This window comes from Peromyscus maniculatus, chromosome 3 (assembly GCF_049852395.1).
Source record: "Peromyscus maniculatus bairdii isolate BWxNUB_F1_BW_parent chromosome 3, HU_Pman_BW_mat_3.1, whole genome shotgun sequence".
NCBI classification, from domain to species: Eukaryota; Metazoa; Chordata; class Mammalia; order Rodentia; family Cricetidae; genus Peromyscus; species Peromyscus maniculatus.
The window spans coordinates 143,612,959-143,635,694 of NC_134854.1; the positions used below are offsets into that span (position 1 = coordinate 143,612,959).

Genomic DNA, 22,736 nt, shown 5'->3' on the forward strand with positions numbered 1-22,736 from the left:
GCAAAAGTAGAAACTTAAGCTCCATCCCAGCTCCATTTGGACCCACCAGGTACCAGTGGGAAATTTAGGCAAGGATATCCCCACCCCCAGATTTCCCCAGCCACTTGTCCACAATCCCGCCTGCATCGAATTCCACGGTCGGGGACATGGAATGCTCTGTATGGCCTTCCGCCTGCCTCCAATGAGGCCCCTCCACAGACAAAGAGCCACGGTTAGTACGAAGGTGGAACAGACGTGTCTTTCACACAGTGGCGGGAGAAGAGTGTGGAGACTGAAAGCACTCTCAGTTAACAGACGAGTGTGAGATCGTGGAAAACCCTAGGACAGGCACGGGGCTGCTTCAGTGAACGGAGCAAAGACCTAAGATGGTAATTATGGGGACAGGAAGACCGTGATGCCCACTAAGGATAACCGGCGACGTTCATCCTTGGGAAATGGAAGCCAATGTCCCAGGTGGCTGCCCTCATCCAGTACCCTCGACATGTTGCCACAGGCAGCAGGAGCCCGGAGCCTGCCTCCAGACCTCTCACGGCTCCCTTCAGCTCGGCCCGTTGCTCACCTGGAGTCTTGCACAACTCCTTGGCCTCTCCACCCTATTCCTCAGGCTCTAAGTGGAGACGAGGGTGGCCCCTGCCCCACAGTTACTGCGAGACCTGGCTGAAATACCGTGTGGGGCAGAACAAATGCTCAAAACGTCGAGCTCTTATTTAGAAGGCCCTGGGCAGTCACAACAGCCACCATGTCTCAGTTCTTAGGCCTGGGGGCGTGAGGAAGGCCTGCAACACCAGATGCATCATTAGTGGTCATCTCTTAGGTACGTTCTCTTCATTATGAAAATACCCTTTCACCAATCGTGCCCTGTTATTTTATAGCGCTTCAGCTCAAGGGTCAGCAAGCCATTCTCTGTGCACACTATACAGGTGTGTCCACCATAAACGTGTGTTTGTGTGGGATGACAGCCACGTGGCCACCGGCAGCGGCGGTGGCGGCTCTCAATGCAGCTCTTCAGTGATCTGCCTGGAGTGGGAAAGGGTGGCTGGGCTGGTTAGAAGAAGCTCTATGAGCCAGAGAACAGGCTGTCAGCGTCACCAGGAACCAAACCCGTGCAGGGAGGCCATACGAAGCTTTCTTGTGCACATCTTGACTGTACCGCGTGGGACAGAAAAAGAAGAAACACGGCCACTCTGAGTGGGGTCCTACAGAAATGTGTGCCTCCTGGGGCTCAGGGGCCTTGGGTCTGACGTGAGTACAGCTCATGCTCTGGTTTCTGGCTGTCCTCCCGTGACAGGGACTCGACCAGAACGCGCAGGATTTGAATGCACAGGGCCCTGTCCTGAAGAGGTCCCAACAGGAAGAGTTCCATTGTAGTAATGAAGGCTGCTTTTGCTACCTGTGATCTTCTAAAAACTTAGCCTGGAAGAGAGGGGTTACTGAGGTGGTTCCCTACATGCACAGCGTAAGTAGGAGTACAGACAGGACATAGAGCATGCAGAGGATCACCTGCTGAACGCTTCGAGCCCGGCAGGAAGGTGGAGTAGGGGGAGGAGAGAGAGTGATCACTTTTTTGGGGCAGGTCCGAGCACGCTCCTTTTCCTGTCGCTTTTACACCAACAGACACAAACAAGAAAGAACACCGTTGAAACGGGGCCTCGTGGAGATTGCTCCTGGGAGGGGTGAGGAGTATTTGCACCTTTGCAAAGCATCCCAAGAGGGCCCTTCCTTGACCATCCACCCTCCACAGCTCCTCACTCTGTGTTCAGGGGTGGCCCCCATCACAATCTTTTGTCTCTCAGGTTGGACCGGAGACTTAAACCTCACAGCTGGTGAGAACTTGGGAGTGATGCTCTCGAATGCCAAGGGTCAAGGGCTTTATCAGAGAAGTTGGGGCACAGAAATGGATCTGATCGTAAGTGGAGAGAAAAGGCAGATGGGCCCACCCAGGATAGCACATGACCTCCGCACGCCAGGTCACACCAGGGCAAAGCATGTCTCCCCCCAAGCCATCTGTGGCCACGTCCCATCAACGGCTCGCTTTCTTAAGCCCCTCACTCACATGCAAGAGTTCTGAAAACTACAAAGAAATGCCAGGAAACAGGTCTACAAATTAAGCCCTAACTGAATGTTCATCCCTTGATCTGCCTGTACCACATGTATCCTTCTCTGTGGTTCGGCTCATGGTTCAAGAAAGATGCTTCTCGGTATTTGACATTACCCTGGACCTCTCTGGTACCTTCCAGAAGATCCTCAGCTTCCTTTACCCAGTCTGCTGTGCCGGGAAGAGGGTGGGGGTGGGGAGGCCTGGGGCAGCTCTAAGGTCAGAGAAACATCTCCACTGTGTGTTCCCACCTCCCATGACAATCTGCTTCCAAACCCAGGCTGGCTCATGTGCAGTTTATCTGCAGGACGTACTTTTGAGATCAAAAGGAAAAGGGGAGGGGAAGGGCAAAGGACGAGCTGCAGTGTTTACACTGGAAAGAACAGCCCAAAACCATTGGCAAGCAGGGCTGTGATCCATTTTCCTCCCTCTACACGATGACCTAAGTCGGAACAGGACCTCGTGCCAACTCTGCCATGGATGCCACACCTGCCACGCCTCCCGTCTCAGTAGGAGCCACTTCAAGAGACACACACAGTGAGTCACAGTGAGGTGCTGTCTGCTGGAGGCGAGTGGCCAGCCAGCAGCAGCCCAGGCACCGGGGCTCTGAGTTCCCATTCTTGGGAGCGTCTAAGCACATCTCTAGCTTCCAGAAGATACATCTAGAGGGCCAAACCCATGAGGTAGAGTTGAAAAATGATGGATATGTGAGTGTTCGACATTCCACCCGAACAAAACGTGGGGCACAGTGTATCAGTGCCGCCTGTACAGGCCCTGAAGTCTGTCATTCCCAACTCGAAGAAGCCTAAAGCACTTACTGATCTAAAGCATTTCCGCTGCTCAAGGGTGCCAAGGCTCACGCCATCTTCCACGCCACCCGCTACGGCTACCGGTAGCTTACTTCACTGATGGCAACAAGCTCAACAGGCAGGAGAAGACCCAGCGTCCACACGAGTCTCGGCATAACACTATGAGCTACTGGGCCTTGTGAGCAGCTGGGTATAACCAGGTTCCAGGCGACCTTTCAAGCTGCCGGACTGATCTTCACCAGGACAGAGGCCGACACCCAGCAGGCTCCCTGAGCTACACACACTGCCCTCTCCTTCCCAGAAGCCCAACAAAGCTGCACCAGCACAGGCCGCACACAAAGCCACCTATGTCCCCACCTGCAGGTGACACCCGACCTTCCTGCTGTTCTGTTCTATCTCAGGCCTTCTCTGGGAAGAAGAAGACTTTACACTTCCGAACTTCAAACCAGTTCACCCATTCCCTTCCATCCGGACTACAAGCAAAGGATAAAAACAGACAAACAAACAAATGCTTGATGGCATTTTTCAGAAGGCTTTCCTCTATGAAGTGACTCCTACTAAGGCAGGAAATTTGGCTCCTGCAGTGAGTCTGGACATTGCTCCAACATTCTCTTTTTCCCTTCCTGGGCCCTGCCTCCCACGTGTATATCATTACAAGGTTAGAAAGGAGCATTTTCTTCAAAATGCAATTTCTGTAACACCCACCTCCCCATTCCCCAGCACTTCCGGCCACCAGAGCTGGTGAGGCGGGCCGACGGAGAAGCTAAGAGAACCCAGGATCAGCTCACCCTACCCAAGCGAAGTGACACATGCTCATCCAGCACCCTGCCCCAGCAATGAACCGCTCACCCACAACAGAAGGGACGCACGGGAAGCTGCTTCCCACCCACCGACCAGTCTCCTCTGCCTGAGGCGTGGGTCCCTCCTGTTCTGACCGTCAGATAAGCAGTTCTCCAGGAGTCCTGAAAAGGTTTGGTGGAAATCCCCACAAGTCTTTTGTGTGTTGTTTTGGGGTGGCAGATGGAGCCCCGGGCCTCAGGAAGCTAGGCAAACGTCCTCCCATTGAGCTACAGCCACGGCTCCTAAGCCCCCCACTAAAAGATGTGGACAAAATTCCAAGGAGAAAAAAAAACAACCAAAAATCAAAAAACTCAACCCATAAACATTTTTGTATAGGTCTGAAAGAAACAACTCCACAGCTCAGGACTACTTTCCCAGGCATATTTCCTGCCTCACACGAAAGGCACAAACCCGTTCTCAGGCACGACGCAGGTCACACAGAAACAGGCTACTAAAAGGCCAATCTGGCAGGAACGTCACGAGAGCAAAGACCCAAGGGCTCAAGTACTGTGACGCCTTCCCACATGACACCAGTCGCCTTCAATACCGAGTTAACAGCCTTCCTAAGAGGGGCCTCGAACCCAGGGAGTAAATGCGACCACAGACTCAGACCAGCATCGTCTGTCAAATGTCCCCCAAAGGCGACTGGCGCAATGCAGCGCCTTCCTGCCTCGGCGAGCTCGCTTTTCGGGGAGGCCAGGAGCAGAGGCAGGGTGGAAAGCCGGGGGTGGAAAAGCCAGGGGTGGCCCTGCTTAAACCCTAGCCATTCTTTTACCTGTTTCCACTGGGGGATGGGAGCAGGGTGGCCCTGCGCAGGCAGGCAGCGGGACGGCTGGCTGAGCCCACGCTTTTGTGTCGGCTATGACACGCACAGGCCACGCGAGAGCGGGGGCAGGACATGGAGACAAAACAAAATAAAATCCAGTAAGGTAGGAGAAGACAGAAAAAGGTACCTGTGAAGGACAGACATCTGTCCGTACACTGTGAGGGGCAGGCTAAGTTAACCCTTAGAAAGTTACAAAAATAATAAATAAAGGAAAGATAGTAGCCTCCCCCAAACCAAAAGCAAGTGCAAACACAGGGAGGGATAAAAGGAGAGGGTGAGGAGAGGAAACCAAGCTGTGATTTTTTTTTTTTTGTTTTTTTGAGACAGGGTTTCTCTGTGTAGCTTTGGTGCCTGTCCTGGATCTCGCTCTGCAGACCAGGCTGGCCTCGAACTCACAGAGATCCACCTGCCTCTGCCTCCCGAGTGCTGGGATTAAAGGTGGCACCACTGCGGCCTGGCCCCCCAGCTGTGATTCTTGTTACCCTTTTACCAAACTGAATTCTCTGGGGTCTAGACGACTATCTGATTTGGAAAACTAGGAAGGCAAACTTCTTGCAGAGGCAGCCTTCCACTGGAGGGCGCTCTGGCCTCCTGACGTGGGGCCGGCAGGGCGCAGCAAGCTCCACTGCTCTAGGGAATGAATGCTACCATCCCTGCTACAACATGTCAGGAAGTCAGGAGGGCAGACACCAGCCCAAAGCCCGGTGTGAGGAGCAAACTCATGGCTGCTTCCGGACCTACGGGAGCCACGGCCTGTGAGTACGGAGAAGATGAAGAAAGAGAACGTGCCCGGTGCTCTTTCCGTATCAGGGAGCGTTGTAAGCCATTTCAGAGAGAAGTCAAAACGCGAGCCCCTTCTCTTTAAAGAGGCTTAGTGACATCTGCAGAGCAAGGGAGAGACAAGACGTGACATGGACACTCCAGGCCAGGTGCTGCCGGCCTCTGACACGTGACTTGTGTCTCCATAAGTCTCCACCTGAATGGCTCACATTCCCGGGCCAGAATCTTAGCTCACAGAAGCAAGGATGGATACCTTCATATCTTATCACGGGAGAAGCAACTAAAACACCCACCACAGTTGGAGACGGGGACTAGCACAGTGTACACACACTCTGCAGATGCCTGTGAGCTGAGAAGACACAGGGGTAGGCCGTGGGCAAAAACACACAAAAGGCGGAATCCAAGGAAGTGTGCCCTCAGAATGGTCTCCACCATGAAAACAAGAATGTCCTGAGAAAAAGCCCAGGAAGAAATGCGGCAAAATGAATAGAATTGTAGGTGCCTTAATCACCTCTATTATACTTTTCAGAGTTCCTTCAATAAGTCATATTCTTCTTTTTCTTTTCTTGAGATAGTGTACCATCATGTAGCTCAAGTTAGCCTTGAACTCACAGTCTTCTTGCCGCAGTTTCCCAAGCCTTGCTTTTACACCACCACTCCAGCTACAAGCTTCCTTTGTAACTCAGCAGGTATGTGTGTGAACATATACATGGGTTTACAGTCATCCAAACAAGTAATTTTTAGATCCCTCTACTGATTCTGGTCATAGACTCCGGAGACCGGAGGGGAAGCCAGTGCAGCCCTGGATGTGTAAGACTTAGACAAGAGCGAGCCTGGCCCCCGAGTGCCGGGGTCTGTGGCATGACCCGTCCAGAAGCTGAGCTTACCTGTCTCCTTACACCAGTGGACTGTGCAGGCGCATTCTCTTCGAACTTCGCCAGCAGCTGGGTTGCCATATACTTTACTTTGTTCTGGTTCCCAATGGCAGCATCCATTCGCCTGTCCGTCAGGGTGCTCACCAGGGTGGGCCTCTCTCCTCGGTAGCTCCGGGGAGGCTCCTCCTGCCCAACAGAAAGCACCCAAGAGTCAGGACGGGTCACGGAGATGCCGATGCTCTTCTCTCAGCGTGTGGGCAGGAACTGAACGGCAGTTCAGGTTGCTTAACAGCACCCTGCAAAGTTCTGATGTGCAGAGTTAGCGAGGTGCCAGGATGCAGGGCACCACGGGGCACACAGACTTGTGCTGGCATCACCAGATCTCAGCAAAGCCACTTCGCTTTGCCAAATGTGTGATTCCATGGAGCGAAAGCCTGAGCACATGTGTGTGCACATTCCCTGCTGGTTTCTGGAAAATGAAACAGAGGCAAAAGGACAGAGAAACCCTCATAACAGATGACGACGTAAAGATCTAGCAATACCAGCAATACTGGGGCTGGAGAGATAACTCAGAGTTTAAGAGCACTGACTGCTTTTCCAGAGGTCCTGAGTTCAATTCCCAGCAACCACATGGTGGCTCACAACCATCTGTAACGGGATCTGGTGCCCTCTTCTGGACTGCAAGGACACATGCAGACAGAACACTGTATGTATAATAAATCTTAAAAAAAAAAAAAAATCTAGCAATACCCATTTGAGAATTAATAACTTAAACCAGGTGGCCAGAGATGGCTCAGTAGTTAGGAGTGCTTGCTGCTCTTGCACAGGACCCAGGTTCTATTCCCAGAACCCACAGGAGATAGCTCATAACCACCTGCAACTCTAGTTCCAGGGAACCCCATGCTCTCTGGTCTCCACATACATGATGCACATAAACTCACACAGGAACACATATGTACACACACACACACACACACACACACACACACACACACACACACACACACACACACACACACACACCAAACCCTTAAACCAAAAAGGATAATTCATGCTCTCTGGTCTCCACATACATGATGCACATAAACTCACACAGGAACACATATGTACACACACACACACACACACACACACACACACACACACACACACACACACACACACACACACACACACACACACCAAACCCTTAAACCAAAAAGGATAATTCAGAGCAATCAGTTCTGACAAACCGAGATGAAGCTTACCTCCTCTGACTGACTGGTTTTTCTCCTCTTTCCAGCCCCATCTGAATCCTTTTCCTTTTTATCCTGCACCACAAGAAGACACAGACAGCATTAGCCTGGTCACCTTCCTTTGCCATTAGCTCCGCAGCCACATGAATGTGACTCTGTGTGCACATACCTTGGGAGAACGCTTCCGAGAGATGGTCTGTCCAAGCTTGCTCAGGAAGGAGATGGGGGATTTGGTGCTGGCTATCAGGACGGCTTTCTCCTCTGCATTCAGGTCCAAGGTGTCTGTGGACAGGAGTGAGCAATGTTTACCTAGGACAGCGCCACAAAGTCCTGACCGGAACCACGCTCCCTTACAGGGAACTGGAGGAAGGAGGCTCACAGACTCTGCGGGGCTACCAACTAAGACAGATGAGCATGCCCAGCCACAGAAAACATCAGAAAGGAAACGCATGCTTCGGCCTAAACACTTTCTTTTCCATCCACATCCACAAAACCACCCCACTCCTTACACTTCAGGTGCAGCGACCCACACTTCCACTCTGGAAAGGGTGGACTCTGCCTGGAACTATCACAGCAGACTGGTAAAGTTAAATTTTGAGAAAGAAAACTTCAGGTTGGGGTGGAGGGTTGAGGGGGATGAGACATAGGGCTGTCAGTTTGGGGGTGCTGCAGAGGCCCTGTTCTTAGCTGTGTCTGAAGAGGAGTTCTCAATGAACAGGGCTCCTCAGGGTTCAGGGTTTGTGTTGTAAGAAATGCATATCCAGCTAGAGAAAGACACAGGTCCTGGATAAGGGCACACTGGCTTGAAGACGCTGTGAGGGCACCATTAACTGTGGATTTATTATTGTTATTATGGGGGGGGCACACATGTCCCAAGCATGTGCTAGGGTTCAAGGGCAGCTTTGTGGAGTCAGTTTTCTCCTCCTGCCTCTCTGTGGGCTCTGGGGACTGAACTCAGGTTCAGACTCTTACTATCTGGTGGTAAATCCACTGAGCCATCTAATAGTATACTAATAATGATAGCAATTTTGAGAATCGCTAACATTTATTCAATGCTCACTTGCCATTCTTAGTACAAAACAGCATTATTATATCCATCACTCTCTTTTTACACACAGGGAGACTGAAGTGTAAGGAAACTTAGCAATCTGTCCAAGGTTGGAAAGCGGAAACGCTGGAACAGAACCCAGGTCAGACACTGGCCAACACTCTGAGCACAGTGCTTCCGTGACCATAAGTAGTGTCCTAGGTAGCTTCAACTGTCAACTTGACGTCACCTAGAGTCGTCTGAGAGGAAACGTGACTGAGTAATTGCCTAGATCAAATTGGCCTGGGGGATTGTCCTGATTACCCACTGATACGGGAGGACCCGGCCCCACTGTAGGTGGTACTATCCCTAGGCAGGTGGCCCTGGGCTGTAGAGCTGGCTAACCATAAGCCTGTGAGCAAATGAACCAGAGTAAATCAGCAAACAGCGTCCCTCCACGGTTCCTGCCTTCAGGTTCCTGCTTGAGTTCCCACTCCAATTCCCTCAATGATGGACTGTGACCTGGAAGTGAAAGCCAAGTAAACGTCCTCCCCTCCCCCCTCACTTGCTTGTGGTCAGTTTTCATCACAGCAACAGAACAGGAAACTAGAATGAGTTTCACAGGAAGACGTTATATAGCCCTACTGAGTGCTGGCTGAGGCAGCAGGCTGAGGGAGGACCAAGGAGACATCTGGGAATCTCTAAGAAGGAGATGGTACAAGGGAAGCCAGAGAGGGACAAGTAACTGAAAACCCAGTAAAACACAGCATCACAGACACTGTGACCATGAGAGAGTACCAAGGGACATCACTGCGGAGTGCTGACTGGAGAAATACCAAGTCTACAAGATGAGAAACAGGCCTAGGCACGTAGCTCTGGTGTAAGGAGCTTGACTGATGTTCATGAGACCCTAGGAGCAACCACACACGTATGCGCACACGCATACACATGCACACACACACACACACACACACACTAAAAGATGAAAAAATAAATAAAGAGGTGAGAACAAGAAAAGAACTTGGATTGGGAAGATTCTTTGCAAGGACACAGGGCTGTCCAGGCAAAGTTCTCTAAAGAGAAGCAGTATTCCAAGGAACTTCCAAGTTCACCAGGAGCCACTCTGGCAGAAGGGATGGGTCTGAGAGAGGCTGGGGGGAGGTGGCGGAGTCAAGGAAAAAAGCTTCGGACAGATCAGTTTTGCATACTTATGGGTAAAGGGAGGACGATTTTGAAAACAGCAGAGGGTTAAGAACACTGTGCTGAGAAGGAACGTGTGAAGCAAGGTTCTAGAGACCTCCCTGCTGACCAGACAGCAGCAGCAGGCCAGGATCCCAGCCCCGGGCCTCGGGTCCTTACCGCTGGAGGAGAGTGAGTCCTTGAACATCTCGTAGAACTGCGTGAGGTACATCACCATGGAGAGCTTGTCGGGCTCGGCCACCGAAGCCATCTCCTTGCCTGTCATGATGGGAGAGATGCCCAGCTCCTTCTCGGCGATGTCAAAGGCCAGCTGGTTATTCTTCTCCACATTCTGCTCGTCCAAAGAATCAAAGTCTCTGAGAAGTACGACAAGGAGAGGTGGATCACGTTGGGCTCACTGCTCTCCATCCATACACAGTACTGGGTACCGCTGCCGTTTCTCAGTCCCCGGGCTAAGGTCCAGGGAGTCCGGCATCATCCCTGGACCCGAGAGCAGATGGGCTTTTCTCATCCCCCATTCTTCCCTCCTGACTAGGGAAATGCACAACACCTTCAGGGGGGAAATGATTAGAGATCTGCCCATCTAGATGAACGGGGAGGGGGTAAGAGGAGGTGTGTGTGGGGGAGACAACTTGCATCTTCCAGGGACGCCAACTCCTTACTGTGATGTCAGCTCGGGATGGGAGCTATCTTAGTATGTGCCTGGCCACAAATACATAAAAAACTAACGTCCGCCGGGCGGTGGTGGCGCACGCCTTTAATCCCAGCACTCGGGAGGCAGAGCCAGGCGGATCTCTGTGAGTTCGAGACCAACCTGGACTACCAAGTGAGTTCCAGGAAAAGGCGCAAAGCTACACAGAGAAACCCTGTCTCGAAAAACCAAAAAAAAAAAAAAAAAAAAAAAAAAGGGCGGTGGTAGCGCACGCCTTTAATCCCAGCACTCGGGAGGCAGAGCCAGGAGGATCTTTGTGAGTTCGAGGCCAGCCTGGGCTACCAAGTGAGTTCCAGGAAAGGCGCAAAGCTACACAGAGAAACCCTGTCTCAAAAAAAAAAAAAAAAAAAAAAAAAAACTAACGTCCAACAGTGACATAACCCTGTCTGGATTGATTCCCAATGTCCTGGGACTGTCGCTTGCCCTAACAGCTCTCGTAAATTCTATTAAACTTTCTCCTGAGGGGAGATTCTAAAACCTCCTTCAAAGGTTTCTCCACTGCTGAATCTCTGAGCTTTCCCAGCCATCTCCATTAATCAACAACCCCCCACTCCCCACGCCCCCACCCCCACCCCGCCCCAGGTTTCGCTCTCACTACTCAGAGGATGGCTTTCTCAGTTGATTTCACCATCCTGGCATCCCTTACCTCGTGTTAACCTACTGACCTCATGAATTTTTTTTTCCTATTAAAAACAAATTACTTTTCTCTTAGATTAAGCCCATTAAACCACGAACACTCATCCTGAAGAGAGTCCCAGCAGTGCTGAATCACGCACTCCCTGACCGCCCTCAGGCCTTCTGCAGGCCACCTTAGGGTGTTCTAACAGGACCCTCTACCCAGACTCCATCCCACCCCCAGCTGCCTCCTACCTCCTTCTCTTCCTTGCTGTCCCCTTGAGATGGAACTGACCCCCCACCCCAGCTTCAGAAACCCTGTCATGCCACACGGCTGTTCTCTCTCCTCACCCCTCTTCTCTGGTGCAAATGACAAAACTACTTTCATTTAGTTTGTTTTTTTTTAAACCAACTTTTAGACGAGCATCAGAGGTCATTTATTTTACATCAGAAATTTGCCCCTTCTTTTCATTTTGCCTGGGAACTGAACTAAAGCCTGATGGGTGTCTGCTGGGCAAAGGCTACGCTCCCACCTTTCCGTATTTATTTATTCATTCATTTTAGGAGACAGTTTCCATCTGAAACTCAACTCTCCTGCGTGAGCCGCCCAAGGCCGAGATCGCAGGCAAGCCTGGCCACAGTTGTTTTGTTTTGTGGTACTGGGGATCAAACCCAGAGCCTTACACATGGTCCTCGCTGTTAATCTACACCATGCGAGGCTGGCTTTATTACCTCTTGCATCATTCTTCGCTATCATCACAGAACAGGGACTATGTCTTTTAGGATTTCCTTAGCCAAGCATTAAAACAACGGGCAAAACCTGAACCCTTGAGTGGACCTAATGATAAAAAAGAAGGCAGCCAAGAAAATCCCCAGCTTCTGCTGCTGCCTCTCACTGTTTGGCTTCCATAGTAACAAGAGCCTGAATGCTTTGTTCATGAGGCTGACCCAAGGCCACTCTGTGCTGATTCTGTCGACAGAGGAGTGAATGATGGCTGTCAGAGGGACAGTAGGTAAGATGACGTCTCCTGAAGCTCAGGGGCACACTTGCAAAAGCACACTCCTTAACAGAGAAAACGCCCGAGGAGACCATCATAAATCAGGTACATATCTATTGTTTTCTGTTGGGTTGAGCTAGCCAAGTGTTCTCGCCAGGTTTCCCTTGTGATCAATAGCATCTGAGAGAGAGCTAGCCAAAAATGAAGAGTTCAACCCGGGGCCAATAAACAGTTTTCCTTTGTGAAAAGTTAACAGGCCCAGGTGGGTGTTAAAACCTGTTTTTGACCTTCCTCATGCTATGATTTTTAAAGCTAACTTTTTTGGGGATTGAGTTTTAAATACAAGTAAGTAAAAATCCTGGCCTTCTCTAGAGAAAACATTTTACCATGCAACCCAAACTAGGAAAAGGCATGCAATTCACATAAGGGGCTCTGGGATCCTTGGTGAAGATAAAATGAAACACAAAACTGGTCATGACTTACATCAGATCAGGGCGGTATCTGTGGATGATGGCACACAGGGCCAGGCCGCTTTTCCACGACGTGGTGAGATCTGTCACATTTACCCCTGCATAGCCATCTGTCTGCCTTTGGCACCACCCCAGCAGTTTGCTTGAACGAGCTACAGACTCTAAAACAATAAAAATAATTATTGCAGTATGCTTACCTAGTAACGCTGACACAGCATCCTCTTTGCAGTACACACATCCAGTTTGAAAAGTTATTGAGGGTGGGGACAAAATGTCAGTGCTATTTTTGGAAGAAAGCCGTGAGGCATGAGTTTATGTCACCAGTATCATGACAGCACAATTTTAGGCACCAACCTATCTGATTCCAGGGTCAATGCCCCAGAGAGATACCTCTGCGCAGGTGACAAGGACCTGCCACACGGAAGCCATGTTCCGGCAGCACTCCTGGAGACAAGTGGATGGCAAAGTGCCACCTCCTAAGCTGATACTTCACTGGCAACAGAGTCAAGATGTCCCTGGGGAGTTGCCTGGCAACAGGCTGAGGAAGCCTTTCCTCCACAGCAACACCGGGAGATTAGATTAGAAAAGGTTTCCTCTGTGGTACCTTAAACCAAAAGCAAACAAAGCCTCAGTCTCACTTCCTAGGGTCCTGACTGAGCGCCAAGTGAAGAGACTCTGTAGGCTAAAAATGACAAGGACAAATACTCCAGACCAGGACAGGTCCCCTGACTCAGGTGAGCAACCTGTGTTATAAAGGATCACGTGTGGAGCCAACGACGAGGCATGTGACTCGCTGACATGTCTTCATCGCGAGGAGTTCTGCGGGCACTGATCTGAGTTTGAGCAGACTGTTCCTGTTCCCGAGGCAGCCAGGATTTAGCTTTGAATGAAGTCACTTGGTGATTTGTGAGCAGATGATTTAAAAACGCCTATGACTAGAGTCTTGCTAAGTCCTTCACAGTGCCAGCATGGTCTGAGACAACACACTCCTGGGCCATCTCTTGGCGCTGCTGTTGACCTACTCGGACGTTTCCCCTGTCTGCACATCTACCTGCCCCAAGTCTATCGGGCAACTGCAGAAACGTAGGTGAACACGGCTATGGTGAGAGAGAGATACAGTCTCTGCTCTCAAGGGCTGACACCCCAGGGGAGAAGAAGAGGTGTCACAAACTGCCTGCTGGTTTTCACATCTACCCTGACATCTCATGACCATGTTATTAAACTGTCCAAGCTAGAACTCAAACCTTTCCAGCCTCCTCACCTCCTTGTTTGAACTGATGCAGCAAAACCACAACTATCTACCTGGTACCTCTCAGGACAATTAACCGTCCATGCCTATCCACCGTGGTGCCTTCCGACGTTTCCTATTAACAATAACGACAAAACGGCTGCTGTTGCCACCCACAGCCTGCAGAACACTGTGGCCGATGCTATGCCAGAGACCTCCTGACTGCAACCCAGGAGCAGTGCCGTTCCCCCCAGATCAAAGACAGGGACACCGAGGTTCTGAGGTCCTAACTAATCTGCTCAAAGCCACAAGCGTGGCAGAAGGCACAGCTCGGACTGAGAGCTGCTTGTATCTGGCCCCGAAGAAGTCCAGGTTCTACTGTGACTCGCTGCCTCAGCCCCAGATTCTGGCCTTTACCACAGAGACTGACCACTGAGCTCTTTCCCAAACGGCCTCCCCACACTGCCCGTATTCCCCCTGCACTGCCCGTATTTCCCCCCTGCACTGCCTGTATTTCCCCCCTGCACTGCCCGTATTTCCCCCCCTGCACTGCCTGTATTTCCCCCCTGCACTGCCCGTATTTCCCCCCTGCACTGCCCGTATTTCCCCCTGCACTGCCCGTATTTCCCCCTGCACTGCCCGTATTTCCCCCTGCACTGCCCGTATTCCCCCCTGCACTGCCCGTATTTCCCCCTGCACTGCCCGTATTTCTTCCTGCACTGCCCGTATTTCCCCCCTGCACTGCCCGTATTTCCCCCTGCACTGCCCGTATTTCCTCCTGCACTGCCCGTATTTCCCCCCTGCACTGCCCGTATTTCCCCCTGCACTGCCTGTATTTCCCCCTGCACTGCCCATATTTCCCCCCTGCACTGCCTGTATTTCCCCCCTGCACTGCCTGTATTTCCCCCTGAACTGCCTGTATTTCCCCCTGCACTGCCTGTATTTCCCCCTGCACTGCCTGTATTTCCCCCTGCACTGCCTGTATTTCCCCCTGCACTGCCCATATTTCCCCCCTGCACTGCCCATATTTCCCCCCTGCACTGCCTGTATTTCCCCCTGAACTGCCTGTATTTCCCCCTGCACTGCCTGTATTTCCCCCTGCACTGCCTGTATTTCCCCCTGCACTGCCCGTATTTCCCTGCTCAGTCCGCTCTAATGCACCTGACCAGTTGTCCTCAATGCCACTCTCCAAAGAAAATCTCTAGCAGCCCTTCATTATACACAAAACACAGAATGACCCTTGTGGAGGGCCCCTAAACAGCCTGACCATACAGCAGCCATGACAGGCTTAGGGGCCTAGACACAGCTTCTGTGACAGGCTTACTGGCAGGCAACACCCAGACCCAGGAAAAGCCTTAAGCTGATACCACCCACGGATCCATCCTGGGGTGAGGAAGCACCTGACACCCCAAACATTTCAACCATTGGATAAGGTGGCCAGATGTCCTTGAGTCTAGCACACACCTATTTTTTGTTTTACAGATACCCCTAGAAAGCTGTCAGCCTATCAGGGCCCTGGACCCTGGAAATCCCTTCACCCCAACTGTCTGCTATGATAAAAACTCTGCCCCACCTGAGCTCAGGGCTCTCTGCTCTCACCACTGCATTGGACAGACAGAAAGACCAAGCTCGGAGCTTGAAATAAAGGCTCTTTGCTTTTACATGTGGGACTTGGTCTCTGTGGTGGTCTTTTGGGGGTCCCTGTGATCTGGGCATGACAACCTTCGCGTCTGCCACAGCATGATGGTGCTGTCTCAGGACCCAGGGGAAAGGCCACCACGTGTTCTCTCCTAAAACTTGAGTGTGTGTACGGGTACCCAGGAGCTTGTGTGCGCATTCTTTCTCTCCCTCTCCAGGATCTATAACTGATTGCTGTGGGACACTGTCCTCCAAGTGTAAGAGCACTACCGTCTTCGACAGAGCGGCTGGGATTAGTGGCAAGCGACCCTTAAGGTCAGGGCTGTTGCTGTCCCCTCACTGGAGGGAAATGTCCCCTCAGCGTTACATGATGCTGTGCTGGCTGCACACAGTCTCAGGAGGGGCTGGCGCATAGAGAGAGCAGAGAGCTAACTGAAGGGAAGCCTCCATCCACATGGCCATGGAGAAGTCCTCATCTACCCAGGAGTGAGACGTCAGCGATGCGGACATCTGGGGGTCACCCATGTTCCTGCAGGTGTGCTTAGGAAGTCCCCGGGGCACAGGGCTACCCTTGAGTGGACTGATTACTTTTGTCGGTTGTTATTTATTATGTTGGCTGGTTCCCCATCTGGAACATTTGTTTACATCTCCCTAGGAAAAGTTCATGAAACAGTAATTTGCCTGTATACTCTTGTGCTACCTGAGACCACAACACCCTTCTGTGTGTGGGGGGGTCGTTTTGTGCACCCCAAAAAGTGTAAGCAACATCCCTGCGTTCTATCCACTGGCTGCCAACTAGCAAACCTACCTCAGTCACGACATAAAAATACACCCTGGCGACAACCTCATATCCCCGCAGGGTAAAACCACTGGCTACAGCCCAGGGCCTTTGAAAGCGCTGTGGTCACGCAACAGCCTGATGGATGAGTACAGACTGCTTTGAACAGGTTAGACCATTGTCGGAACTCACCATTCCGAGTCAGCTTGGGAGTGGTTCGGGAATTCACCAGGTTCTCCATTTCCAGATGAATATCTTTTGTATCTCCACTATCGTATAAATGGCGCACCTGGCAGAAAGTTCAAAGGTTGAAAAGGAAAATGAAACCCGGAATAACAAGTCCCCACTTAAAAGAAGCGAGCTGGTAAAGTCTGGATTTTTGTTTTTACTTTCTGCTGGTGCCGGGGGTGAGGTTACGGTCTTGTGCGGCCAAGCAGAGCTCTATGCTCCACGGTAAGCTTAGACAGAGTCTCCACGATGCCTCGGAGCTTTAGTGGAATGATGTAAGTAAGCCAGTTGGCCACAGCAGTCCCTCCGAGCTGACGCTGCCCACCCTCAGAGTATTCATAAACACTGTTCAAACACATTCACAAAGCCTGCAGACACTGGGCAGAGGGCAAAGAAGAGAATCCTCTACGATACAGACACACGGAGGAGGAGGCTACTTCCTCACGTGTCCTGCTCCTCAGGACTGTTGGGCTCTGTTAGACGTCACAGCAACGGGGCTTTACGGATTCTGGAGAAGCCAGTACACAATCTAGGCTAACACTAACAACAGTGCCTTCCACTTGTAGACAGCGTCCTGACCTTTCAGAGCCCTTTCCAGAGAACAATTGCATTTGCCCGACAAATATCCTTGGCAGAGGTTGCCAAGGAAACTTCTCAGGTGAAAAACTGAGGTTCAGAGAAAGCCATACAACCTGCCGAGTCTCGGGTGATGGCTGGTGAGGCTGTCAGTGACGTCATGCTTCCCGACTACTGAACCAGTCCGTGCCCTTTGCCCTACTCTGTGTGGCCTGAGGTGGAGGGTGACGTTCTAGGTCTTTTATTTTTGTCATTTCTGATCTACAAGTCACTAAAAAACTCTACTCAGCCAGACACAGTGGCTCACGACTGTACCTCCAGCATCTGGGAAGCTGACCCAAGAGTTCAAAGCCAGCCTGGCCTATGTAGTAAGTCTCTCCAACCCCACCCCAAACTCAAAACCAATAAAGACCAACCAATAAAGAAAAAGAAGGAAAGACTGGCCCTCTGTGCCCTAGCTGCTGAATGCGGTAATGGGAAATAATATCTACTTTCAACAACAGAGATATCAAGTTGGATTAGTGTGTGCTAACAAACACAGCTATACACATTCCTGTTGGAATATATACTGTATAATAACAAGCATATATACTGTATAATATATACTGTATAATAACAAACATAGTTATACACATTCCTATCTGGTGTATTGACCAGAGCTATGAGCATCCAGAACATGGGCCTAGGAGTACGTAACTGACGGGAATGCTCTTACCTGACTTGGCCGGAGGAAGTTGATGTTAATATTGGGATACCTAGTGACAGGGTCGATGCTATATTGGCTGAAGTTTTTGCTCACGTTCTCAGGGGTGGTCTGAGGCAACAACCTATAAATGCTTTCCCTGCAACGACAGACAACAGTGTGCTCACATGCAGTGAGATACAACAGTGTGCTCGCAGCAGTGACAAACACCAGATTACCCAACAAGTGAGCAATCTGATGAATCTATCCCACCAAATCGATCTCAGCTCTTCCCTCCAGACCAGAACTCAGTGACCCCAAGGACCTGGACCAGGGAAAGGACCGAAAGGAAGAGCAGGGGCAATGCTGGGGGGTGGGGGTGGCAAATGATGCTAACTTAGAAGGCTGTCATCTGGTGTGCCAATATCTACTATGACATCTACGAGATTCAAAAGGAACATGGGGCCTGCTTGTGTGGGTTACTGGAATGCACAGTCTGTCTTGTCCTGAGTCCTATCCCCACAGAGTCATCTTTGCTGAACCTTCTCCTCAATAGTAGAATATTTAATCCAAAGGATGAAGGACACTTCCAAAACATCTTCTCTGTTAGCATAAAGGTCTGTGGACTCCTCACTGAGTCTGTCAATGCTGTGCTTACTTCCCCAAAGGTCACATGCTGGAAATCTGGACCCCAGCATGGTGGTAGTGAGGTGGTAGATGTGGTAGCTCACACCCATAATTCGAGCACATGGGGCACTCAGGCAGGAGAATGCTTTGAGTTCAAGGCCAGCTAGGACTTGGACTACATACTGAGTACTAAGCCAGCCTAGGGTACAGAGGGAGACTCTTATTTCAAAACACAAAACAAAGAAAAAAATAAGCTTTGCCATTATTTCCAGATGCATGCCTTACACTAAAGATTTAAAATGATAGACTGTGCTGGCTGGTTTTTATGTCAACTTGACACAAGCTACAGTCATCTAAGAGCAGTGAATCTCAATTAAAAAATGCTTCTAATTAGATCAGGCTGAAGGCAAGCCTGGAGGACATTTCTTAGTTAGGGATTGATGGGAGAGGGCTCACCCCATTGTGGGTGGTGCCACCCTGACCTGGTGGTTCTGTAAGAGAGCAGGCTGAGCAGACACAAGGAGCAAGCCAGTAGGCAGCACTCCTTGGCCCTGCATCAGCTCCTGCCTCCAGGTTCCTGCCCTGTTGAGTTCCTGTCCTGACCTTGATGATGATCAGTGATGTGGAATGTAAGCCAAATAAACCTTTTCCTTCCCAAGATGCACACTGGTCATGGTGTTTCATCACAAGAGTAGTAACCCTAAGACAGAAGTTAGGACCAGGAGTGGGGATTGTTGTGACCTGCCTGACTACGCTAATTTTAGGGGAAGTATGGAAGACTTTGGGACTCTAGACTAGGAAAGCAGCTGAACACTGTAAGCACAGTTTAACAGGCCATCCTAGTAGGAGCTTAGAGGACAACAGTGCAGACAGCAATATGAACTAACTATGGAGGCCCAGCTCAAGGTTTCAGAGGGGAATAACAGTAGCAACTGGGCTAAAAGCCATTCCTGTGATACTTTGGCAAAAAAAAAAAAAAAAGTGGCTGCTTTTGGCCTAGTCCTAAGAATCTGCCTGAGGCTAAATTGAAGTGTTTTGAACTAATTTTACCGGCAAAAAAAATTTCAAGATAGCCTAATATTCACCCTGTCACATGGTTATTAGTGACTGTTCTTACGCAGGTCTACAATGAAAGAGAGCAACAGGGAGAAAGAAATACGAGACGTACAGCTGAGAACACAAGAAAACTTAATGTTGGCACCAAGGCTGGTGCTGAAAGAGACAGAGAGAGGCCTGGTGTGCAGGGGTAAGAGGGAGCGGTTCCCCTGGGGCAAGGTCCCACCCAGCTAGCCCTGCAGCTAGTGAAAAGGAAAAGGCCTGAGGGATTTTCTGTTCCTAAAAGTAACCAGTCAAAACTTATGAAAATGTAATCCAAGGAGGGGCCAGGCCCCATCCCAGGTGGGCAGCCAAACTTGGAAATACCAGCTGCAAGGTTCAGGGTTTAGACCCTCAAGTGTAGGGTCACGAGGACACAGGAGTAAAGGTGTTGTGGACTCTTCCTCTTAGGTTAAGAAGAGCTGCCGAGGCAGGCTAAGGCAGGCAGGGGAGCCCCTGCATGGAGGTCCTGAGGGGCCACTGTGTGAAGCCTGCTGTGCTGGAGATGCCAGGATGTTGGAAGTGACAGAACCTTGGAATGTCTGCCAGGGAGAGTGGCACAGGGAGAGGAACCAGGCCAAGAGAGAAGTGTGCTGCAGACGAGGACACAGCCTTCTAAACCCTCTGACATCAGATGCGGGGCCACAGGATTTGGAGTTTGCCCTGTGGGGTTCAGTCTTGTTGGGGCCCCAGTATTTCCTCATTCTATCCCCATTCTACCAGTTTTGAATGGTAATGTATATTCTACGCCACTGTAGGTTGGAAGTATGTAATCTGCTTTTTGGTTTTATAGAGGCTTACAATTAAGAGACTGCCTTGAATCTCAGAAGAGACTGTGGACTTTTAAAGTGTTAAGACTCTGAGAGAGATACTATGGGGATTTCTGAAGTTGGACTAAATGCATTTTGTATTTCAATATGGCCACAAGACTATGAGGACTAGGGGCTGAAATGTGGTGGTTTAAATGAGAATGGCCCCCTAAGACTCTTAGGCCTGAATACTTGGTCCCCAGGTGGTGGAACTGTTCAGGGAGGACTAGGAGGTGTGGCCTTGTTGGAGAGGTGTGTTACTGCGAGTGAGTGGGCTTAGCGGTTTCAAAAGCCCACACCATTCACACTTAGCTGTCTCTCTGTTTCAGGCCTATGGATTGGATGTGAGCTCTCAGCTACTGCTCCAGCACCATGCCTGCCTGCCTGGTGCCATGCTCCCCACCCTGGTCATCATGGTGGCCCTCTGAAACTGTAAGCCCCCAAATAAACTTTTTCTTCTATAAGCTGTCTTGGTCATGATGTTTTGTCACAGCAAAAGACAAGTAATAATATCAATTATCAGAGAATAATATTTTCATCCAGGAAATCTCGCATTTCTGTTTCTCCTGGTCAGGGTAGACAGCAGGTAAATCCTAATGTCCCTGCCTCATTTACAATCATCTGCTTCCAAACATCTGACCTCCAGGGGTTCAAGAAATGTTTACAAGCATGCTGGGGTGTTCTTTTCAGCTAGCCACTTCTGATGACCACAGCTGACATGCTCCCACTGCCACGCTGGCTCACGGAACATGGATGCCAACATGCTACTCCTGTGCATTTCCGCATGTAGTTAATGGGAAGGAGTCAGGACCAGTCAGGGGTGCACAAAGACGCAGACACCACATGCCAACAGGAGATGCTATCTGAGGAGGGGTATGAGAAGAGCAGCCTCGGCAGATCATCACCTTGAAGTGTCTGTGCGCTTATAAGACAGAAACTTTCCCTCCTCTACTTGATGAACACATCTTTTAAAAAGAACAAGCAAACCAGAGGGAGGAAGAAATCACACTCGGCCGAGGAGTAAGCAGGCCCACTTCCCCAGTCCTGTAGGAGGCATCCATGACCTCTTCCCATTACCTCTCTGCCAGGACTTCCAAGGGGCTGGTGCCCAGAGACCAGCTTCGTACCATCCAGGCAGAGTCCATAGCAGCCAGAAAGCCCCGGGCTATTCCTGTTCCCATTGGCCAGAAAGGCTGAAAAAGAGATATACACAGAGTTAAAGTAACTCAGCTACTCAAAGAGGGAAATAAACCAGTGACCCGGGGCCCACCATCACCTTTCTCCTCTATGGAGCAATTCTTGTAAGGAGTCTCTGAACACCTAGACTCGCTCATCACTATCTCCTAGTTACCAGGGCCTCTGCCCCTTAGTTCTCTGCCCCTTTCAGTACTCACCTCCAGGAGGCTGTCCCCAACCAGAGCTACTAGTAACTGGTGTCCATTTTGTTCCCGTACCAAGGCTGCATTTTCAGAGGCGTACATACAGGTGAAGTCAAACATGGCCACATCAGGCTGCCCGTAGTGATTGATGGCAAAGTCCAGAGAAGGCAGTTGCTGCTGGGTAGAGAAGTCTGCAGCCTCCCGGGCGTAGTTCAGCAGGGCCTCCTGGTCCACATTCTCCCGGGAAAGCAACAGCTCCGTGTCTGTGTAGTCCTGTCCAGAAAGAGCACAGGCCAGGATGGAGAAGCCCAAGGCGGGATGTGTAGTGGGTAGCTGCCCACCTGGCCAGCTACAACCCCACAACGAACATCAAACATGACCTTGTCTCTTGGTGTTTTTTCTCCCTAAGATGTTTTTACATACCTCAACCAAATCTTTTACATCAATTAAAAAGAACAGGGATGGGGGTGGTGTTGGTTAAGAGTGAATCAGCTTTGCCTAAATGGACCTGGCTTTCCCACTCACTAGCGGCAAAGGGCATTTATCTCAGAGCTGTTACAATTATCAAGTAAAATAGCCACATAACAGCACCTATAAACTGAGAAGGCATTTTAAAGTCTGTGGTATTTCCTACAATCACTTTAATCTGGGTGTCTGATGGTTTTTGGCAGCAAGAAATTCAGATTTATTAAACCTAAAGGAAATCTGAAAACTTTAGTGCAAAGAGAAGTGTGGTGTGGAGCAAGAGCAGGTCCTGGACGACGAGAGGGAACACACTGAGAGATCTAGAGATTTCTAAATCACACAGAGGATTCTGCTAGGCTCCGTGAAAACCCACCAACAAATGAAAAGGACGGAAGCATCAAAAGGGCTTTCTATGCAGAGAACCGAGAAACCCTTCCTCGGCTTTGGAGGGTCCTGTGCACTGAGTCAAGTCTGCTCCCCTGAAGTAGGGCCTGTGGGTTCCAGGTGCCCCCCAATGGTACTCAGTTACAGCCATAAGCTGTCAAAAGCCAAAACACAAACACTCAAGTCAGTCCTGGAAATTCTGTTTGCTCACTGTTAAGTGGCCACGGCGGCTTTAGTATTTAGCAGCATAAACCCCTTACACTACAAAAGCAGAGAGGCAAAGTAAACCGGACCTCAGCATTCCAGACTGTTCTTACTCAATTCTAACTGATAACCCAGATCGGCATGGATGGCTGGTTTGAGTC

General features: G+C 50.4%; 1 protein-coding gene across 26 annotated transcripts in view; it reads right to left on the reverse strand.

Annotated features, from left to right (window-relative positions):
- The window catches only part of Mical3 (microtubule associated monooxygenase, calponin and LIM domain containing 3), a 209,638-nt gene that overhangs the window by 84,430 nt on the left and 102,472 nt on the right, over window positions 1–22,736 (reverse strand). For 19 of the 26 annotated variants that reach the window (XM_076567844.1, XM_076567846.1, XM_076567855.1 and 16 more), the window contains 11 exons: window positions 21,538–21,795; window positions 21,221–21,336; window positions 17,646–17,772; window positions 16,319–16,415; window positions 12,496–12,643; window positions 9,847–10,043; window positions 7,630–7,742; window positions 7,473–7,535; window positions 6,238–6,411; window positions 4,520–4,603; window positions 1,501–1,599 (listed from right to left, as the gene is read on the reverse strand). In XM_076567844.1, coding sequence (XP_076423959.1) covers window positions 1,501–1,599; window positions 4,520–4,603; window positions 6,238–6,411; window positions 7,473–7,535; window positions 7,630–7,742; window positions 9,847–10,043; window positions 12,496–12,643; window positions 16,319–16,415; window positions 17,646–17,772; window positions 21,221–21,336; window positions 21,538–21,795 — 1,476 coding nt within the window. The remainder of the gene's footprint in view (window positions 1–1,500; window positions 1,600–4,519; window positions 4,604–6,237; window positions 6,412–7,472; window positions 7,536–7,629; window positions 7,743–9,846; window positions 10,044–12,495; window positions 12,644–16,318; window positions 16,416–17,645; window positions 17,773–21,220; window positions 21,337–21,537; window positions 21,796–22,736) is intronic. The other 7 variants (XM_076567867.1, XM_076567866.1, XM_076567865.1 and 4 more) reach the window with 2 other exon arrangements.